The sequence below is a fragment of the Gambusia affinis genome, linkage group LG15, assembly GCF_019740435.1.
Source record: "Gambusia affinis linkage group LG15, SWU_Gaff_1.0, whole genome shotgun sequence".
Classification (NCBI taxonomy): domain Eukaryota; kingdom Metazoa; phylum Chordata; class Actinopteri; order Cyprinodontiformes; family Poeciliidae; genus Gambusia; species Gambusia affinis.
Genome location: NC_057882.1, coordinates 23,300,964 through 23,319,975, shown reverse-complemented (window position 1 = coordinate 23,319,975; position 19,012 = coordinate 23,300,964). Strand labels below are relative to the sequence as shown.

General features: G+C 37.8%; 1 protein-coding gene across 4 annotated transcripts in view; it reads right to left on the bottom strand.

Moving 5' to 3' along the window:
- Nucleotides 1–19,012, bottom strand: part of cpeb4b (cytoplasmic polyadenylation element binding protein 4b) — a 43,632-nt gene that overhangs the window by 17,663 nt on the left and 6,957 nt on the right. For all 4 annotated transcript variants that reach the window (XM_044140231.1, XM_044140230.1, XM_044140233.1 and 1 more), the window contains one exon: nucleotides 5,771–5,861. In XM_044140231.1, coding sequence (XP_043996166.1) covers nucleotides 5,771–5,861 — 91 coding nt within the window. The remainder of the gene's footprint in view (nucleotides 1–5,770; nucleotides 5,862–19,012) is intronic.

Sequence of the window (19,012 nt, the reverse complement as noted above, 5' to 3'; positions counted from 1 at the left end):
CAAAGAAAACTTCTTGTAAAAGATCTACATGTCAAATGAAAGGATGATGACTTCGGGAGACGCTATGGTGTGCTTCATGGTTTCACAACTATGCACTGTATATTTAACTAACAATTCAGAGTATGATGAAGAAAAAAATTAGGGCAACTAAGTTGAAAAATGTGCTGTGATTAATTTTACTACAAACATAATGAAACGCTAGTGTCAAAGAAAACCGTGTCAAAAACCTGATACCATAACATTGATGGTAATAAAGATTTTTACCTTTCAATTCTAATATTAAAAATATTTTCTACTATAAGCTCTGATGAGGTGCACAGTGGCACAGTTGGTAGAGCTGTGGCCTTGCAGCAAGAAGGTCCTGGGTTCGATTCCCAGCCCAGGGTCTTTCTGCATGGAGTTTGCATGTTCTCCCTGTGCATGGTGGGTTCTCTCCGGGTTCTCCGGCTTCCTCCCACAGTCCAAAAACATGACTGTCAGGTTAATTGGTCTCTCTAAATTCTCCCTAGGTGTGAGTGTGTGTGTGAATGGTTGTGTGTCCTGTATGTCTCTATGTTGCCCTGCGAGAGACTGGCGACCTGTCCAGGGTGACCCCGCCTCTCGCCTGGAACGTAGCTGGAGATAGACACCAGGAACGCTCTCGACCCCATTAGGGACAAGGGTGAACAGAAAATGGATGGATGGATCGATGGAAGCTCTGACGACAGAACACAAAATCACGACTGGATGCACATGAGCTTTGTGTGTTTAGGGCTAAAATAATGAAAAGGTATTTATGAGAAGAAAGCCTGTATTTCAATGGTCTTATTATATTGTTATTGTACCAGTGGCACTGATTTTATGCGTTTCACAAGGTGATGCCCTTTATAGATACTTTATTGTGTTCTGTGGGATAAAAAAAAAATAATTTTCTTATCTGGGCCTACTTTTTTGTCAGATGGATTACAAAGAGAACACAAAACTTGGATACTTTGAGTCATTTATGACCAAACTTCCCCCAGTTTAAAACAAAAACCAGAGTTAGCTTAGTCGCTATTTTTGTCCAATCCATTTCTTCCACTAAAGCATAAAAAAGGAGCAGTCTCAACCCCAACCCGTTGCGATGCCAGAGATAAGAACCACTAATTTTGGGTTCTGGAAGCAGGCTTGTGGACTTCTTTAACACTAGAACTACCAGGGATTTCAACCTCCTCCTAGAAGTCCCGAAAGAGGGTCAAAAGACCCTGAGTCCAAACTGACGACTCTGATGGCTCAAATTAGCATCCCTTGTTCAAATGTAAATATGGCCATTGCCTGAGGAATCAGGAGGGGGGGAGGAGAGCCGTCAGGCCAGAAGGTAGGAGTGTGAATAGTCCATGTTGGGGGTGGGTGCGATCTATGATGGAGGCAGCTCTACAGTAGACTTTCCTGTTGGTAATGCTCTTCAGAGAGGGTTGGGTAGTTTTGAAGCATACATGAAGTGTTTTTGGAGAGATGTGACCTTTTGCAGCTGATTCATGATGTTGTGCTGCATTAGGTCATTTTGCATTAGGTCCAGGTCATTTTGCCAAATGTACATATAGTTTGCAAAACATACAATCTGTTTCAAGAAATATGCAAAGGTTTTTCTAAAAGAAATTAGTAATGTTTTTCTTTTAAATAAAGCTAAGTGGATTTAAAATGGGGCTGCACAGTGGTGCAGTTGGTAGAGCTGTTGCCTTGCAGCAAGAAGGTCCTGGGTTCGATTCCCGGCCCGGGGTCTTTCTGCATGCAGTTTGCATGTTCTCCCTGTGCATGGTGGGTTCTCTCCGGGTTCTCCGGCTTCCTCCCACAGTCCAAAAACATGACTGTCAGGTTAATTGGTCTCTAAATTCTCCCTAGGTGTGAGTGTGTGTGTGAATGGTTGTATGTCCTGTATGTCTCTGTGTTGCCCTGTGACAGACTGGCGACCTGTACAGGGTGAACCCGCCTCTCGCCCGGAACGCAGCTGGAGAGAAACCAGCAACCCTCCCGACCCCATTAGGGACGAAGGGTGTAAGAAAATGGATGGATGGATGGATGGGTTTAAAATGACAGTTTAGAAATAAACTAACCAAATTAATTTTGTTGATCCACCTAAAAAAAATCATGCAAAAAGTGTAAGCAAAAGAGATCTGGGAGACTTTGCACATGCAAATTTGCATGCAGCCTTTGTGCGTGGAGGATAAATGGTGACTGCTTCACCTATTTAGTTCACAAGAAACAAAATGCAGAAGAGGTTCACCACTCAGAAGGCATTGGAACTGATTCTGAGCAGATTGTGATTCAGATGGAGAAGACATAGACTTTCAACTGGATTCGGACTCTGAGCTGTCTTCAGGTTAGATTTCTCAACCTACCTATTTTATTTTCCTGACTATTTTTATTTAGAACCAATCAAAAGGTTAATTTGAAATTGTTTATCTTGCAGATGAGGAGACTCTCCCTCTACCAAAAAAAGAGAGCTTGTTTGGGGAGTGAGCTGTCAGAGACCATGAAAAATGGCACAGTGTGGCGTGAAGAACAAGTGGGGACACATCTCCATTTCACTCCAATAGAACCGTGCCACAGATGGAGAGCCAAGCGCTAAGGCCAGAAAGTATCTGGAGTCGCCTTCAGAGCTTCCTCTGTTTTATCACTCTTGACATGCTTCGTAGCATTCAAGAATGGACTACTCAACATGCACGCCACACGGAGCAGCTGGATTGGTTCATGGATCTCCGGAACTAATGGCATTTATTTCAGTCATTATCTTGTGGGGGTGACCAAGGTTCCATCACTATGTGACAGCTGGTCAGCAAACCTGGCAAACCCAAGGATCATTGCAACTATGGCCCAAAACGCTTCCAAGACATCATGCGACACCTCGCTTTCATGACATGTTTACACGCAGTGAGCGGCGGAGACCGATAAGTTTGTTGCAATCTCCGATGTTTGGGGATCGTTTGTCACTAACTGCATCGCATCCTACAACCCTGGTCGACACATCACTATTGATGAACAGCTTTTCATCAAAGACTCGCTGATGTTTTCTGCAATACATTGCAACAAAACCGGACAAGTTTGGCATCAAGTTTTGGGTGGCTTGCGACTTGAAATAAAAGTACATCTGTAATGTCTTCCCATATCTTGGAAAGGACCCCAGTCGTCCCAGCAGGGAGAGACTGTCCGAGACTGTAGTGATGAGGCTGATGGAACCGTTCATGGACAAGGGCAGAACTGTAACCACGGACAATTTCTTTACATCACTGTCACTTGCACGACTGCTTAGCGGAAAACCACTATCCTCGGCAAAGTCAACAAGAGATGTCGGGAAATTCCTCAATCCGCTAGACAGATGGATCGCACTGAATTCACCACTCAGGTGTTTTCAACCACTGGTGCCACGCTGGCAGTGTATGTGCCCAAACGGAAGAAGGCTGTTTACGTTCTCAGCAGCATGCACAGCGTGGTTGAGACTGAGGATACCACCAAAAGGAAGCCAAACACGGTCACACAATACAACAAAACAAAGTGCGGTGTGGATGTGATGGACCAAATGGTGCGGGAGTACAGCGTGCGTGCAGGAACACGGAGATGCCCAGTTGCAGTGTTCTATAACATGATTGACATGGCAGCACTGAATGCACATGTGCTTTATTAGGCATGCATTGGGGTGCAGAAGAGATGGGTGGACTTCCTGGTTGAGCTTGCAAAAGAGTTGGGTAACTCTCATGTGAGTGGGAAGAAGGCACACAAGGAGAAACTGCTTCGGCAACAACCTTCCACACCCAGCTCAGGCAAAAGGGTGAAGTGTCAGGTCAACCATCGATGCAGGAACAATTGTACAACTGTGAGATGCGTTGAATGCTACAAATACACATGTGGCAAATGCACCAGGGTCATACCCTGGCAGTGCCAGGTATGTTCCGACAGTGCAGACTGCGTGCTGAAATGCCAGTCACACAAGGACATGCCACTCACACACACAGCCCCCCACTGTGCCTAATGTAAATATGTGTGGAATTGTTTTATTTCTTGTATTTTTTGTATCGTTTTTAATGGCAAAAATAAAAAGCATTTAAACAAATAACAGTTGTTCTTTTGTATATTTCTCATGCTGGAATTTCAGTCCTCTTGACTTAGACACAAATACTTCTGGTCATTGCTCACAGCTGTACCTGGCTGTAAAATTTCTAATTCTCCATTTAAAATATTAAAATTAATTCATTGTGGTTTTTTGCTAAAATAAAACTAAGCTAAATATAATATATATAATCTTTATATTATAAAATACAATATACTGAATAGAACTAACTAGACAGTTAGTTGGGAGTTAAGCTTTCCCTCTTCCTTTGGTGCGCCAGTAATGGCCTTATTTACAGAACAAAAGCGCCTGTTCACACCTCCTTTTAGGATGCTAATTAGAATCCATCAGGTCATTTGACCCCTCTCTGGGTTCCAAAGGTAGAAATGTCAAATGACCCTTCTCTGGTAGTTCTAGTGTTAAACAGTTCAAATGTTGCAAGCTTAAAATTATGCCATAAATTAAAACAGAAAAAGCAACACAACCAATATTAAACAGTTAATGAGTGAATCTATTATATCCATATGGCATAACTTTTAAAAATCACTTATTTTGTCATCATCATTTCTATTTTTCTACTCAATCTGTATCGATTAATTAAAACATAGCTGCTACAGGCATTGAAGTCTTGCAATCTATTTAACAGCTAACATATTAGGGTTGACAAGTTTAGTTAGCATGCAGCACTCAAAGGATTACACTAAAGTAAAGCCTGTAAAGGTGTAACTAATTCCAACAGGTCCTCCCTCTCAACCAACAGATAAGAATCGTGACGGTGATTTTCTATTAGCCAAGTATTGTTGCCAGGCCAGGAATTAAACCTGTGACCATCGCCAAGAGGACTACGGCCTCAATACGTGGGTCGTGCTTTGCCCCTGCGCCACCACAGCACCCGCAAAGAGAATTATAAGAACAAGATGGATTTCTGTTCCACACATTCTCTCCAAAAGACAAAAAAAATGTTTTTACCATGGAATAAAATGCTCATTTGCAAAGAAGCGATTAGGTAATCAGGTTTTGGATTTTTGCAATCAATTGACATTGATCAACTAACACTGATCATATGATCAGTGTTAGTTGATGTCAACATATTTTTTCTATTGATTGAACACAGGCTGATGATTTTAAGATATGACATTAATTTAAAAATAACTTATTTAATTTTAATGTTCAATTTTGTAGATTAACAGGAACTTTCTAGTTATTTGTTGGGAAAGTGTTGGGAAGTTTAGAAATAATGAAAATCAAAGAATAAAGTTCAGTTTTCTTTGGAAGAAAGAACTTGTGTCTGGGAATTGCATCACAATCTCACTGCAGGTAGAAAAAAGACTGCTGGTTAATAGGGTATAAGCCTTTAGCATTGCTAACAGGTTGTACCTGTAACTTTAACCCAATAAGCATTGAGTCATGCTGGTTATTGAGCTTCAGGACGCTCAGAGCACACCATTCTGCAGGCGTTGTCTTCTTGTAGTTTTTAAAAGGAAATTGTAAAATCCAACTAATAAGTATGCATAAAATGCAACATTAACTGCGGCTTGTCCAAACATCACAGCAAGCAAAAGGATTTATGTCAAATTTTAAACATTTAAGCTATAAGTAAAAGTATGTGTATTTTTTGTTCTGTTGCTACATGTGCATCAGGCTTGTTAAAAAGCACTGTACTGATGCTCGTCTACATGTTTCTTGATTTTCAGTTGTCATATTTACCTTTTAGGGTGTCTTGCTCAGCTCTCATGATGTCGATCAGGGAGTTCTCCAGAGTGTTCATGTTGAAGCTGTCAAATGATCTGGTTCGTTCCTACAGGGGACAGAGAAAAAGGACAATTTTGACTTCTTTCCTTCCCTCAGAAGGCATGTAGTTTAGATTCCTTTTTTGTTATTGTGGCAACCAGTGTTTAAAGTGGAGCAGCAGTCATTAGACTTATCTTTTAATGCAGCACTGACCTAATTAACACATAGAGACCGAAGCAAGAGGAGGAGACAGCATTTCTAATTTGCACATGAAAATATGATCCGTGAACCGTTGCTTCAAATACTGGCTGAACACCTCTGCGGAAGATCAAAAAATATCACGGAATAATACATAAGATATGACAGATCACATGCATTGAATCCATATATTCTTTTTTATCTTTCTACAAAGTGTTCAAAAACAAACAGCTGAATGAATTAATGTACAATGTAATGTACTGTTTGCTAAAGTATTGTATCATTCTGACATAGACCTAAATATTTGAAAAACAGTGTTTAACTCCTTTGTCAGTAATCTATTTTATGTTCATTTTCATTCTGCTTATTGAAACACTTGCTAAATTTTACTCAAAATACTCCTGTTCAGACTCTAAAATGCTTTGAAAGATGAATTGGCTTGATGAGATGGCATTAAAAACAAGCCAGAGCACAGCACATCCACAGCTCCACCTTCAGCTGGGCCATCCTTGGTATACCGGCGACGCCACATATCTGTGTATGCACACATCAACATGTGTAAACACTCTCACACCCTTACAATGAGTATACATAAAATATGCTCTCACACTGAAAAACACGACCCCGTCCACAAACAAATACTGCGAGTGGCACACTGATAAGCTTTCTGCCTCGACTCCGCCTTGGCCAAGTATGCAGCCGACGACAAGCAGCAACGCTAACAAACTCGTCTTGTTTCCTGCTTTTCAAAAACAAACAAAGACCACTATCAGAAATTCATAACGTTATTGTTTTTATCTAAAGTGTCAAACATCCCAACTACATATCTGAACATTTCATCCCTTCCTTTCTTCTATTTTTTACTATTTTTTCCAGTCATTCTACAGTGAGTGTCACCTCAAAAATAGAAATTCCTTAAATACTGTCGTAGTTCTCATCTGTGCATCAGAGATCCCAGACTTAAAAAAGCCAGTGACTCTTTTGGCTACAAGTTGTTGCTTGGCTCAAAGACAAGCAACTTCAGTTGCCTTCAGTCTCAAAGAAGCTTAAAGATGTTTATTCTCCCAAAACTGTCAAGTTAAAACCTACTTTCTGCACTCATAGGTTTCAGTACTTCAAAGTGCTGTTCCGAAAAGTCTGCAGGTACTCTCTGTGTACCATTATATTAGAAACACATCCAAATATGACTTTATATGACTATTTTCTAAGTCTGACATTTTCATCAAACTAACTTTTAATTCAGTGGAGGATCTTCAGACTGCAACATAACACATGTTTTAAGACACTCAGAACTTAATGAAGTCTGACAGGCTACTTGAAAGACCAGACTCAAAGCATAGATTAGCACTCGGGATTGGAATAAGTGTTTTCTCTTGATCTGAACCAGAGCAATCAAAGTTCAGAAAGAAAAGGTTAAATGAGATGTAGCAATATTATATATATATTTGCACTATTGAATGCCACAAAAACTGTTAGAACAGAAACAACTTGAAACTAACTTATTCTAGTTAGAATAACCCAGTGACAATTCTTAAAAATAAATACTATTGTTTTTATGTCCACATCTTGCAAAAACAGTAACTACAAAAGGAAAGATTTTGCTCAAAAATTTATCTGTAGTTTCCCCAACAAGTCAGCAGAGACTGTGTAGTTTGCTGCATCCTCTATGATGTGGTCACTGAAATCAGTTTAAAACAGTCAAAAGGTTTACACAATTTAAAGCAAAATGCTCAATTTTCCTGTATGTTTTTTCCTACAGATTAAAATATCGGAAATTATCAGACTCTCGTCAAAACAAGAAAGAAACTGCAGCACATGAAATGGCAGAAACAAGACCCAAGTTTATAGGACATAAAATATTACCTGTATGTATCCAGTCAGGTGTATCTTTACAAACACATGGTAAAGCCTTCACCTTTAAGTGACATATTTTTAGAACATTATGGTCACTTCTTTAGCTTAAATAGCTTGAGGTGGAGCAACTAATGAGAGAGCAATATTCAGGACAAAATTAAACGTGGTTCCTTAAGCAAATATGTTTTCAGGCAAATGCAGAAGATTGGTTTAACAAAAAACAAAGTGTCAGACTAGAAGTTGGTTTCAGAAACTTTGTTATGTTAAATGACTTACATCAGTAATTTGTCCAGTGAAAATTTTAAATCCTGCTCAGGACATTTTGGGCTAATATTGAAATCGGCCGATAGATGATATCTAACTGTGTATTATGCATATTCCCCACTGCTTTTGAAAGTGCAGGAGTGACAAACTGCATAACTACTCATCCACTAAGAATACAAGCAAATATATTACTGCTTCCTTCTTAGGGTTTTATTCTGAGCTACATTGTATTATCCTGTACAGCTTCAGTTTCGTCATGCCTATGTGCCTTGTGATTTAATAAAAAGAAAAGAAAAACAAGTGGAAAGTATGAAGCAAATCTTGACAATAAAAAACACTGTACAGTGACTGGTAAAGCTCTGAACTTGCACAAGAGGAATAACCCCAACATACCAGTCAACATAAGTAATATAGATGCACAGCTCTACTTTTCACTTGCAATGCTATAGTTGAGTTTGTGCAACTGTCTTGGGATTTTCTAGTATTTATTAAAAACCAGGTTAAAATCCTGGAGAACTGCAGCTTATGTGAGTAAAGAAAGCCTGAGGGTGAAGGCACTGTAGAAAGCAAAGCTCATAGCGTACTCTGTTACCATGAACTCCACAGGGGTTAAATGCTACAGGGTTCAGAAAAACAAACCTACTTCTGTGAACCACATGACCCACACTCTGCCAGGCAGGCACCTCACTTTTTCATACCCTCCCTGGTGTTTGGAGCTGCTTCTAAACTCAGAAGCTACTTTATGTGTCTGACGGGTTAAAGAGCGTAGGTACACTGCCTTGCAAAAGTATTAACACCATCCAAAGTTTTGTAGTGTTACAGTCAAAATCCTTCAGTCAGTTTTTTTTAGGATTTGGTGTGATACCCAAACACAAAGAAACTCGTGACTGTAACATGGAAGGGAAATGATACATGGCTTTCAAATTTTTTTATGAATAAAACTTTGAAAAGTGTGTCGTGAATATGCATTCTGCCACATCTACTCTAGTTCTCCTAAAACTTGGAGAGGACTGAATTGGTAGTCTTGGTAGTTACTTTTCTAATGATTAGAGAACTTGCAAAAAAAACCTGTATCCCTGGAAATAATCCCTGGAAATATAATCCCTACTGTGAACCAAGGTGGAAGAATCATGCTGTCAGGATTTGATATTTTCTAGCAGGGACAGAAAACCTGATAAGAGTTGAAAGGACAATGTGTGGAGCTAATGTTGCGTTCAGTTTGTCTCATTGATCAGAGGTAGGATCTGGTAATGATGTCACCCACAAGTTGAGTGAATTTTACAAGTCACTAACTGTCCTGGTCAGAATTCCCTCATTAAGGGGACAGTCTTTCTTATACATCACATCACACTGCATATGCCATCCCCACAGAGAAACATGGAAGTGGCAGCATTATAACGTAAGAAGGCTTTGCTTTAGGATAAACAGGAAACCTGGTCAGAATTGATACAAAGACAGATGCAGTTAAATGCAGGGAAATCCTACAAGAAGTTAAAGCCAACAAAAGCCTTTAGACGTGGGACAAAGTTTATTCTCCTGCAGAACAAAAATCCTAAATGTACAGCCAGAGCTACAACATAACAGTTAAGAATAAAGTATATTTATATTTTAAAATGGCCCAGTCAAAGTCCAGATCTACAACAAATCTAATAATTCTGTGGCAAGAATTAAAAGCTAATGTGAAAATACTCTTTTTTTCAATATGATTGAGCTAACATAAAGGAAAATTCAAATTCTGGAGGGAAAGAAAGACTCCAAAGACATTCACTGGAAATTCTTGCAGCTGTAATTACAGCACATGGTCGTTCAAAGAGATTTATTCATAGGACTGAATACAAAAGCACATTGTACTTTTAACATCCATTTCAAGATTATGCAGTTGAGTTGTTCCCATAAAATTCTAACTCATTGACATTTGCTCATGTAATGTGACAAAATGAGAAAAAGTTTGAAGGATAAGAAAATTTAGCAACACATTACAAATGTCTAAAAAACAAACAGCCCAACTTGCCAAGTTGTAATCAAAATTTTAGATTTGTACAACAGCAGATTTCCCACAGTAACTGAAAGAACCTGCAAAAACAGAACTGACATGGTAGAACACACCCAGTGCACAACTCGCTCCCTCAAAACAAACATCAGCACGGGAATACAAGCCAAACTGGGTCTTCTGTTTTCTCATATCCTCCATAGGATCATATGTAAGGCTTGGGCCATTGCTTTAGGTCAAACGAAACGAACATTAAATACAGATCTGCAAAAGAACAGCACCTTACAACTGGAATCAAACCAAATTCCCAAACCACAATAAACAGATAAAAGGAAGCTGAAGCAATCCTTGAGCATTTCTAGGCCACCATCCTTTGAAATAATGCTGCTGTTATATTTGTCCTGGGTGTTTAGGAGTTCATATAGCTTCAGTACAATCAGTATGGATTATGCTCTGCAGCTGGTAAATTCAGCCCAGAGAGGTGAGGTGAGGGTGATTTATCATCAGATCTGTGCAGTCTTCTATCTCAACAACTGGGCAGCTGACCAGCAAAGTGCTTATATATGACATCTTGAAGGGGACACACAGATACACATTTGAGCACATCTGAAATGAGAAAGACTCAATTTACAAGGCTGTCCGTGTCTTGAGTCCATTAGAAATGGCCCACAGTTAGTAAGGGTCATAGGTTTAGCTCATAGCTTGTCATTTGTTGCTGCACTGTTCGCTTCTTGCAGAAAAAAAAAAAAAATGTGTTGCAGGATCGATAAACTATCTCACTTTATCCATCTGTGGTCGGGTATGGGATTTAAACAGAAGCTAAAAGCCATGACACACCTTTTAATAAGATGAATCAGCAAAAAACACAGTGCAATAGGGTTCATTTCTATACATTGCAAGACAACAGGCTCATGTTACAATTTATGAATCTATCACCATGACCTAAAACATACATTCTACGCTGAGCTAACTGTACCTCGGAGATGGAAGTAGAGAATAAATCATCCTACCTGAAAAAATAAATACCTAAAATGATGGTGAGGTAGTGCACACTAAAAGGGGATTTTCTTTTACGATGACTGGTTGGTGGGAAGCATCTCATCAGGCCAAGTAACAATGACCCCTAGATACAGATACAGGTGTTTATCAACACATTGGCGAATATTAATTGTAATCATCTTTATTGTGATGTAGGAACATTTTTCTTTTTAGGTGAAAGCACTATACTTTCTCCTATACACTTATACATTTAGAGACATGGAGGGAAAAAAGGATTTCCTAGTTCTTTTTGGTCATTTCTTCAACTGAAATAAAAAGGCACTGACAGCACAATACAGAAATTCTTAAGTAAATTTAATACCTTTTACCACCATGTGTAAAAGGTATTAAATTTGCAACACTCTGTTGCAAATTTACAAACCTGGACAATGCTGCCAAAACATTTAAAATTACCAGCACTGTAAAAACGTTTATACATTGATAAGCTGTTTGTCAAATCTTTAACCTGCTTCTTTGCTGGAAGTAGATTTATACGGATTTTTTTAATAGAAATGTGTATAGTTAAATCTTATCATCTGTGAAAATGCTCAAATTGGTTTTTAAAAATGTCATGATACTTGTAAGAGGACTGGAAAATAACTCATCAGTTAAGAACAATAGCTGATTATTAAATTAATAACCAACAGATCTGAAAGAAAATAACAGATCTGGAAAAAAGAACATTATAAGAAAAAATATTTTGATGGGACAAAATGTTTTGTCTGAGATGATGGAGACTGATAGTAAATTAATAGTGTTTTTATGAAGACTGCATCTCCTAAAATCATCCAAAACCTTTAAGATATTTTTACTTTTGCATCACAACCACAGTTTAAGTGTATTTTGGTTTCTGTGACAGATCAACACAAAGCATCTCATAAATATAATGTGAAAGGAATATTAGTGAAGGTACACCTCATTTTTGGATTTTCTTTATTACAGAGGAAACTGGTGGAAACGTCTTAAACTCAGATTAAATACAGAATGTCTAAACATCAATTTTCAAGATTTGCAATAGATTCTCAAATAGATTATTTCCCAGATTTTGACCAGGTCATTCCTACACATGCAAATATTTTAGGAAAGCTAATTTTACTTTTTTTTCTTTGAAGCCATACCTGCTATGAAATTATTATACTTGCATTTATGCAACATGACACAGTTTGACTGGGGACCAAGATTGTAACATTTGTTGCAGTTTCACCTGCTACTTTGTGAGTCAATTGAATCAACCATTAAAAAAAACATTAAGTGCTTCGCCTGTGGTGACATTGTACCAAGAACCATTGAAGATCGTAAAACAAAAACCTCTAAACAACACAATAAGTGTGACTTCCTTCTTCACAAAATGTAAATGTGGAGAGGCTTCAGATTTTAGGAGTGGTAGGATTTAGCTTTTCTTGGAAAAAACTAAAAGCCATTTCTGCACCTATCATAGACTTCTATGTTGGTTTTGGTTGTATTTAACCAGAATGCCCTGCTCTTTAATCCGCTTCCGAACTTTGAGCAGGCCTCCAGTCTGCTTGGCATTCACCACAACCAAACCTAGATCAATGTTTTTAGGCGGATGAAACCTCACTTTTTTGGTCTGCAATTAGAGTTTGATTGTATATTCACACCTCCCTCAAAAAAGAAATGGACTTTCTGAGCAAACAGCTGAGTTTTATTAAAACAGATCAAACAGAGCTGGTGTGAATGAAGCCAAAGATTAAATTTACTAGTTAAAACACTTCAGAAGTCTACTGGATGCATTGGATCTCATTAAAGTAAACAAGTAAGAGAGCTGAATACAAAAGCATGCCACAACATTTGTACTCCGTCATATCAAATCCCACTAAAATACAGTCAGTTGTCATGACATCATGGATTGTGAAGAAGTATAAAGAGTACAAGTCTTTTGTAAGACGCCCCATATATATTGTAAAGTATAACATATTCATGAAGAGACCAACATACCTTGTGACCATAGCACCTTCAGAATTTAGATACAGTTCAAGCTACTGAAAAGTTAAGCAGTTAAACCTCTGCACCACAGAGTCCAGGCTTGCTAATTTTATATGTTATTCATCATCAGCAGCTGACAAGTCAGCCACCTGTTAAAATCTATCAAAATGTTCTCCGAATTAAAATGCATTAAAGCTGCTTCTGTTTAATTAAAAAGAGAATAAGAGGTTGGAATTTAAACCCCGATAAGAATTTCTGCAACATCAGATATAAATATTTCATCAGATTTACATTGTGTGGCATAGCTCAGATAGATATAATGCAAGAGGAAGATTTTTTTATGCTTGTTACCTGACAGGTAAGGAAGAATGAAAATTCTGGATCTAAATGAAATTTAAGGATTTTACAGTCAAGAGGTAGTTTGAGTCACTTCAGGGAGTAAGTTGGAAATTTTAACTTCTGGTCACTTACAAAAAGGCAACAACAGGGGAAAGGAAACCAAAATGAAAAGGGAAGGCAAGCAAAGCATTGTAAAAAGAACAGAAAGGAGGGCAGGAAAGGGAAGCAGATTGCACTTCTGATGCCATTTCTCCTTGTCGAATATTTCAAAGACCCATAATGACACAAAATACCCCCAACTGTCAAAACCAACCAATTGCTCAGTGTTGGCTGAACAGCTCAATAGTGTGTGCATGAGTGAATTTAGGGTGGTTTTAACAGGAGTGGCTACGTTACAGCAGTATATGTTCAGCTCTAGGATTAGTTCAACCTTAACTGACTCCTGGTAGGAGTCCTTGAAGAGCAGAGTTGTGCAGCTTAGAGTCCACTCATTAGTTGGAAACACAAAGTACAGATAACATTTGCAAGCTTGCTAATGTGCTGCTCAAAATATCCTGTAGTTTGGCAAGCACATATCACACAATTACTTTGTTTTTCACAAACTTCCATTGGTTTCCATTTTAATTTGTTACTATCATATAATAACCATATCCATAAGAACATTTGCAAGTGAAGAGCTAAGTCACCTTGGAATGAAGACAGAAAAAGAAAAGAAAATAGCAAAGGTTTTGCATGCAAAGCTGTTTGCGGTTTCTGTTCTGTTTAGAGTCAATTCCCTCTGGAAAAACAACCATAGAGAAGTGAAAAGATGGAAAGTACACTTTGTAGTAATACTAGGGGTGTAACTATAGACTTAAATCACAGTTACATATATCCAAACTAGATCCAAAATTGGGTACAGTCGAACAACAAAAAAACCCAATGTAAATGAAGCCATATAGTAGGTTCTTTTTTACTCTTTCAAACAGAAAGTAACCCTAGAAACAGGTGCAGGTGAAATTAGCTCAGTTACTGATATGTCAGGAGGCTTTAAAGCAACAGGATGTGTACATCAATGCAGGATGTGTAAAAAAAAAAAAAAAAGAAATTCTTAATGTATGTAGGCCTCCTACACATTACCTTACAAACCTAGTAACTCATAGCACATTTCTGTTACAAATTTCAATTCAGTTTAATATAAAATATTCAAGCAAGTTTCTATTAATTTCAATCTAGCTAAATAATCTCCAACAAGATACATGTTAGATAAAGACTTTCTTTAAATTCAAAACAGAAAAAAACATTAGAAATTTGTGGGGTTTTTAGGCTTTTTTTCTTTATCAATTTGGACAAAACATCTTTATGGCAGAATTGTCTTGAATTTAACTGCTTGCATTTTTCCAACAACTCAGCCTGCTATAAGCGTGCTGTTATATGACCTTTGCGCTTACAGTATCTTTGCCAGCTTTCCCTCAAATGTGTACTGTTCATTTAAAACAAGCAGGGAAGTCTTCAATGTCCTGTTCCTCATCATCACCACCCATCCTTACATTTCTTAGGAATAGAGTACTTTACATAGTAACTTTCTGATTTGGCAATTTTTTTAGAAACATGCACACTCAGGCCTTATTGGTTATTTGACTGACTCATCTTTCATCTGAATGGTTGTTCCCATTGTGCTTTGATGGTCAGATGGATCTCATCACACTGCTACACAATATTAATGTTTTTTTTTATTATTATTATTCTGAATTTAATCCAGCTAAAAGAAATAATAAACTTTGAACTGTAGTCAACTATATTTCCCCACTTTCCTACTCACTGTGTAAAAGCAATTAAATTTATACAAAGATTGATGTGTTTCCTGGGAAATTTTTACATACCACATGGGCAAGCAGTGTCATTTTCAAAAATATATGTTTTATTCATATAAAGCGTATGCACTGAACTAAGGAGAGAGTTTAATAATGTTTTTTTACATGTTGGAAGGTTTCTAAGCTGCACAAACAGCGAGAGGGGAACAGTAACCAACAGTAACCCAGGTGGCTTACTGAGACAATATCCTGGCCTGGCTCACTTTCCTTCAAGCCCTGCGGGTCTTGACCTGGTCACAAGCCAAATTTCAGTCCAAATCAGCCCAGTGTGTGCACCTGACACAACAGCGGGTCGAACAGGTGAGGATTCAGGGGAGAAGCAACATGAAAGAGAAGCTAAACCAAACTTTATGGAAGTAAAAATGTTTGGTTAAAAAGCACGTACTGGTTGAACAGGGCATTAGCAGCAGCTCAACTGGATACAGGCCCATTCTAAGTATTACACTGTGCTAATATTTGAAAGCTTCAGTGGTGCAGGGAAGCCTTCTGGATGCTACAGTGCTTCAAACAACTTTAAGATAGTGGGGGTTTTTTCATTTACTATTGTACAAAAATCCAAGGCATGAGGCAAACAAAGAGGTTTGATCCTTGAAATGGGAGTTACCCAATATAAAGCTCCATTTTCTAAAGAAAACACATTCCAAATGAACAATCCAAAACAACACTGTAAAAACCTATCGCTCAAAAGACATGCAATCAAGCAGCACAGTGAGACTGTAGTTTCAGAAAGCCTACAAAAGGCCAAACAATGACAAGTGTAAAGCAAAAGCCGTTGATCCCTCATCTGCCGCGTCTGTGTTAAAATGGGAAGTATGTGAAGCAGTTGGAGAGCTTACAGTAGGAAAGTGTGACATCAGTTCCTCATGTTATCCTGTTTAATTTACTAAAACCTGGGTGCTCGTGTTGCATTTTGTAATCTGGACTAAAAACATGTAAAGAAAGAATGTGTTTAAAAATAATACAAGAAAATTTTATTTTTCAGATCTTATTGAAAATGAAACTAAATTGAAGGGAATAAAATAAGTTATCCAAAGCTGATTCTGATGGAATTTAGGAGGCGCTTGTCATCTTTAAAATAACATAATGCTCATTTTTACGATATTGCTTTAAATATTAGCTATTACAGGGTTTATCTGAGTTTTAGTAAACTAAACTTGGATTTAAATGTAAAACCAATTTAAATTATAAAAAATAATCTAACAACTTATATTTAACAAAAGCAAGTTAAGTACGATTGCAAACAAATTAGTATTTTTAAGCTTTGGCATGTGACTTGCATGTTGCGCCATAAGAGTACGGTAATAGTGGGTTTGTAGGAACTATTAAAATGCCTGTTTTTCAGGTAGACTTCTTTAAAACATTAACTCGTCAACGATGAACGAGTCAGCTGTGGATAATGGAAGAATGCTCGGATTTTAATCAAGCAAAAAAGATTCAACTCAAAGTCAGTAAGCTGGTTTTAGAAGCAAGTTTTTCAGGTTTCTAGTAAAGAGCGACAGTTTGGGGATATTTGTCTCTCCACAGAACTCAGTGCTTCCCTGTATCATATGGTAGTTATGCCTCAATCAAGTGTTTTCCAACCAGTACAGTTTAGCAGTTTTCCTTGTAGTCTGATTGCCAATTTCAGTTTTGATCCATAACACAAAGAAGAAAAATAATACATGATTTTTTTTAATACACCATTTTAACTCATTCTAACCTTTGGTTGTTTATTTTTATTTTTTTTATTAAACTTAAAAAAAGAAACAAACAGACTGTAAGGAAGGTGTATGTGTTTATATAGAACACTAAATTTTGGGAGATCTTAGTTTTAATAAAATATTCAAGATTCCCAGAATTAAAATCAATCAAGGATAACAGTCCTATTCCAGTCTCTGTCAGACTCACTGGAGCCTCTCTGTCAACACGGTGTGTAGCTCTGCCTGAATTCATCAGCAAATGTTATCAGTGTGTTTATCACAAATAAAATGCATAAATCAAGAAGGAAGAAAGGGAGAAGCAAAAACTGAACAGTAATTTAATCAATTTAAGACATGAATATAAATGTAACATATGACTTAGTAGCTATGACTTACTACAACCTTGAGGAGTTCGTCATTTAGCAATAGTTTCTATAGTAACAGCTTTAACACTGCAACAGAATAAATTTGCCCCCACAAATAAAACACTCTGAAACTAAGTTATGTAACAACATTCTAACATCAAATATTCTTCCACAAAGGTAATCGCTATCAAGATTAAAGCTTAGTAGGATTAAGTTTTTCTTTCTAAAGGATTCAAAATCCCAGCAGTACTAATATTTAGCTGGAACAACATTCTTCATCATTTCTACTGGCAAACAATGAAAACTCCAGAGAAAGTTGTAAGCTGCACATCTGTAACTGTTGCAGATTGGCAACAGCTACTGGTAGCTGTTGCCAATCTGCATAATGAGATCAGAGGTTTGGATGTGCAGAAAAAACAAAGGAAATATAAATAATAAAATCTGAATGCCTGATAAGTTACACCAGCAAAATAAGTTTGAAATATTTATAACAAGTGTAGTAGCAGCCATCTTAGTATTTCCTTTAGATCTGATTAAGGCTGGTAAACAAATAAGCTAAGGATAACTCCCAGCGGGCCACAAAAAAAAGTTCCAATGGCAAGAATTTCAGCAAATATAAATTTTTTGGGAAAAATCAATAATGATTTGTCTTTTGGTGCCTCCAAAGAGTAAAATGTGACCTATGTGTTGTTGCCTGGGAAACTGCCGAAGTTATCTGAGCAGCACTGCCATCAGATTCCCTTTTAATTACTGCTTCCCTAAAGTACAAGTTATCAGATGAAGGTCAGTTAAGCATGAGCGTGCCAGTGCCTGGGAAAAAATGAAAAGGATTCAGTATACAACAAAACACATTAAAAGAAATAGGGATTGGGTAGTCATTTGAAAATACAGACAAAGAGGGAAGGGAGAGATGGACGAGATCAACTTCAGGGAATTTACCACCCAAAAAGACAGCAAGGATCTCTGCTCCGGATCATACTGGGGAGGACGATAAAGAAAATTCTGAAACTAAGTATAGAACCACAAGGGGTCCGAGAACACCAGTTTGTTGGACATTTTGTTCCAAGTCTATTACTGAAAAAATCCTGAATACATATTCGGAGAACAGACCACCTGCTGCACCATCTGACCAAAACAGACAGCGACAGCAAGCCACCTTCTTAGCTTCAACTTTTTTTTAGGTCTTAAAACATTCTTGGTACTTGTTGATAATTTTAATTGTAAAACTGTCTAGTTGTTTTTGTTAAATAGGCTGCATTTACATAACTCTCTCCTTCCCACAGAAAAGCCATTCACAGCCCCATGCCCAGTCTGCCCTTACAGAGTCAAGAGGCCAGAAGGACAATGCTACTTTAGTTGTTCTGATTCAGCCACACATAACAACAAGCTGCAGCTACAGTCACACAGTCCCTTCCTGGAATTTTGTGTTAAACCATCACAAAGCGGTGTCTAATTGTGAATTGAAAAGAAAGCTATAAAAACATGTTTTGCAGCATTCCTGTGTATTCAGCACCCCTGAGTGAATACTTTGTAAAACCATCAAACTGGTCAGGACTGTTCAAATTTGTTGGATAGCATTTATCTTAAATTAGATTCTCAATTAGATATGAGTGTGGATGGAGGCAGATTAACACTCGGAGTAAACCATTCTGCTATGGCTTTGACTGTATGTTGCAGGTTGTCATCAAGCTAGA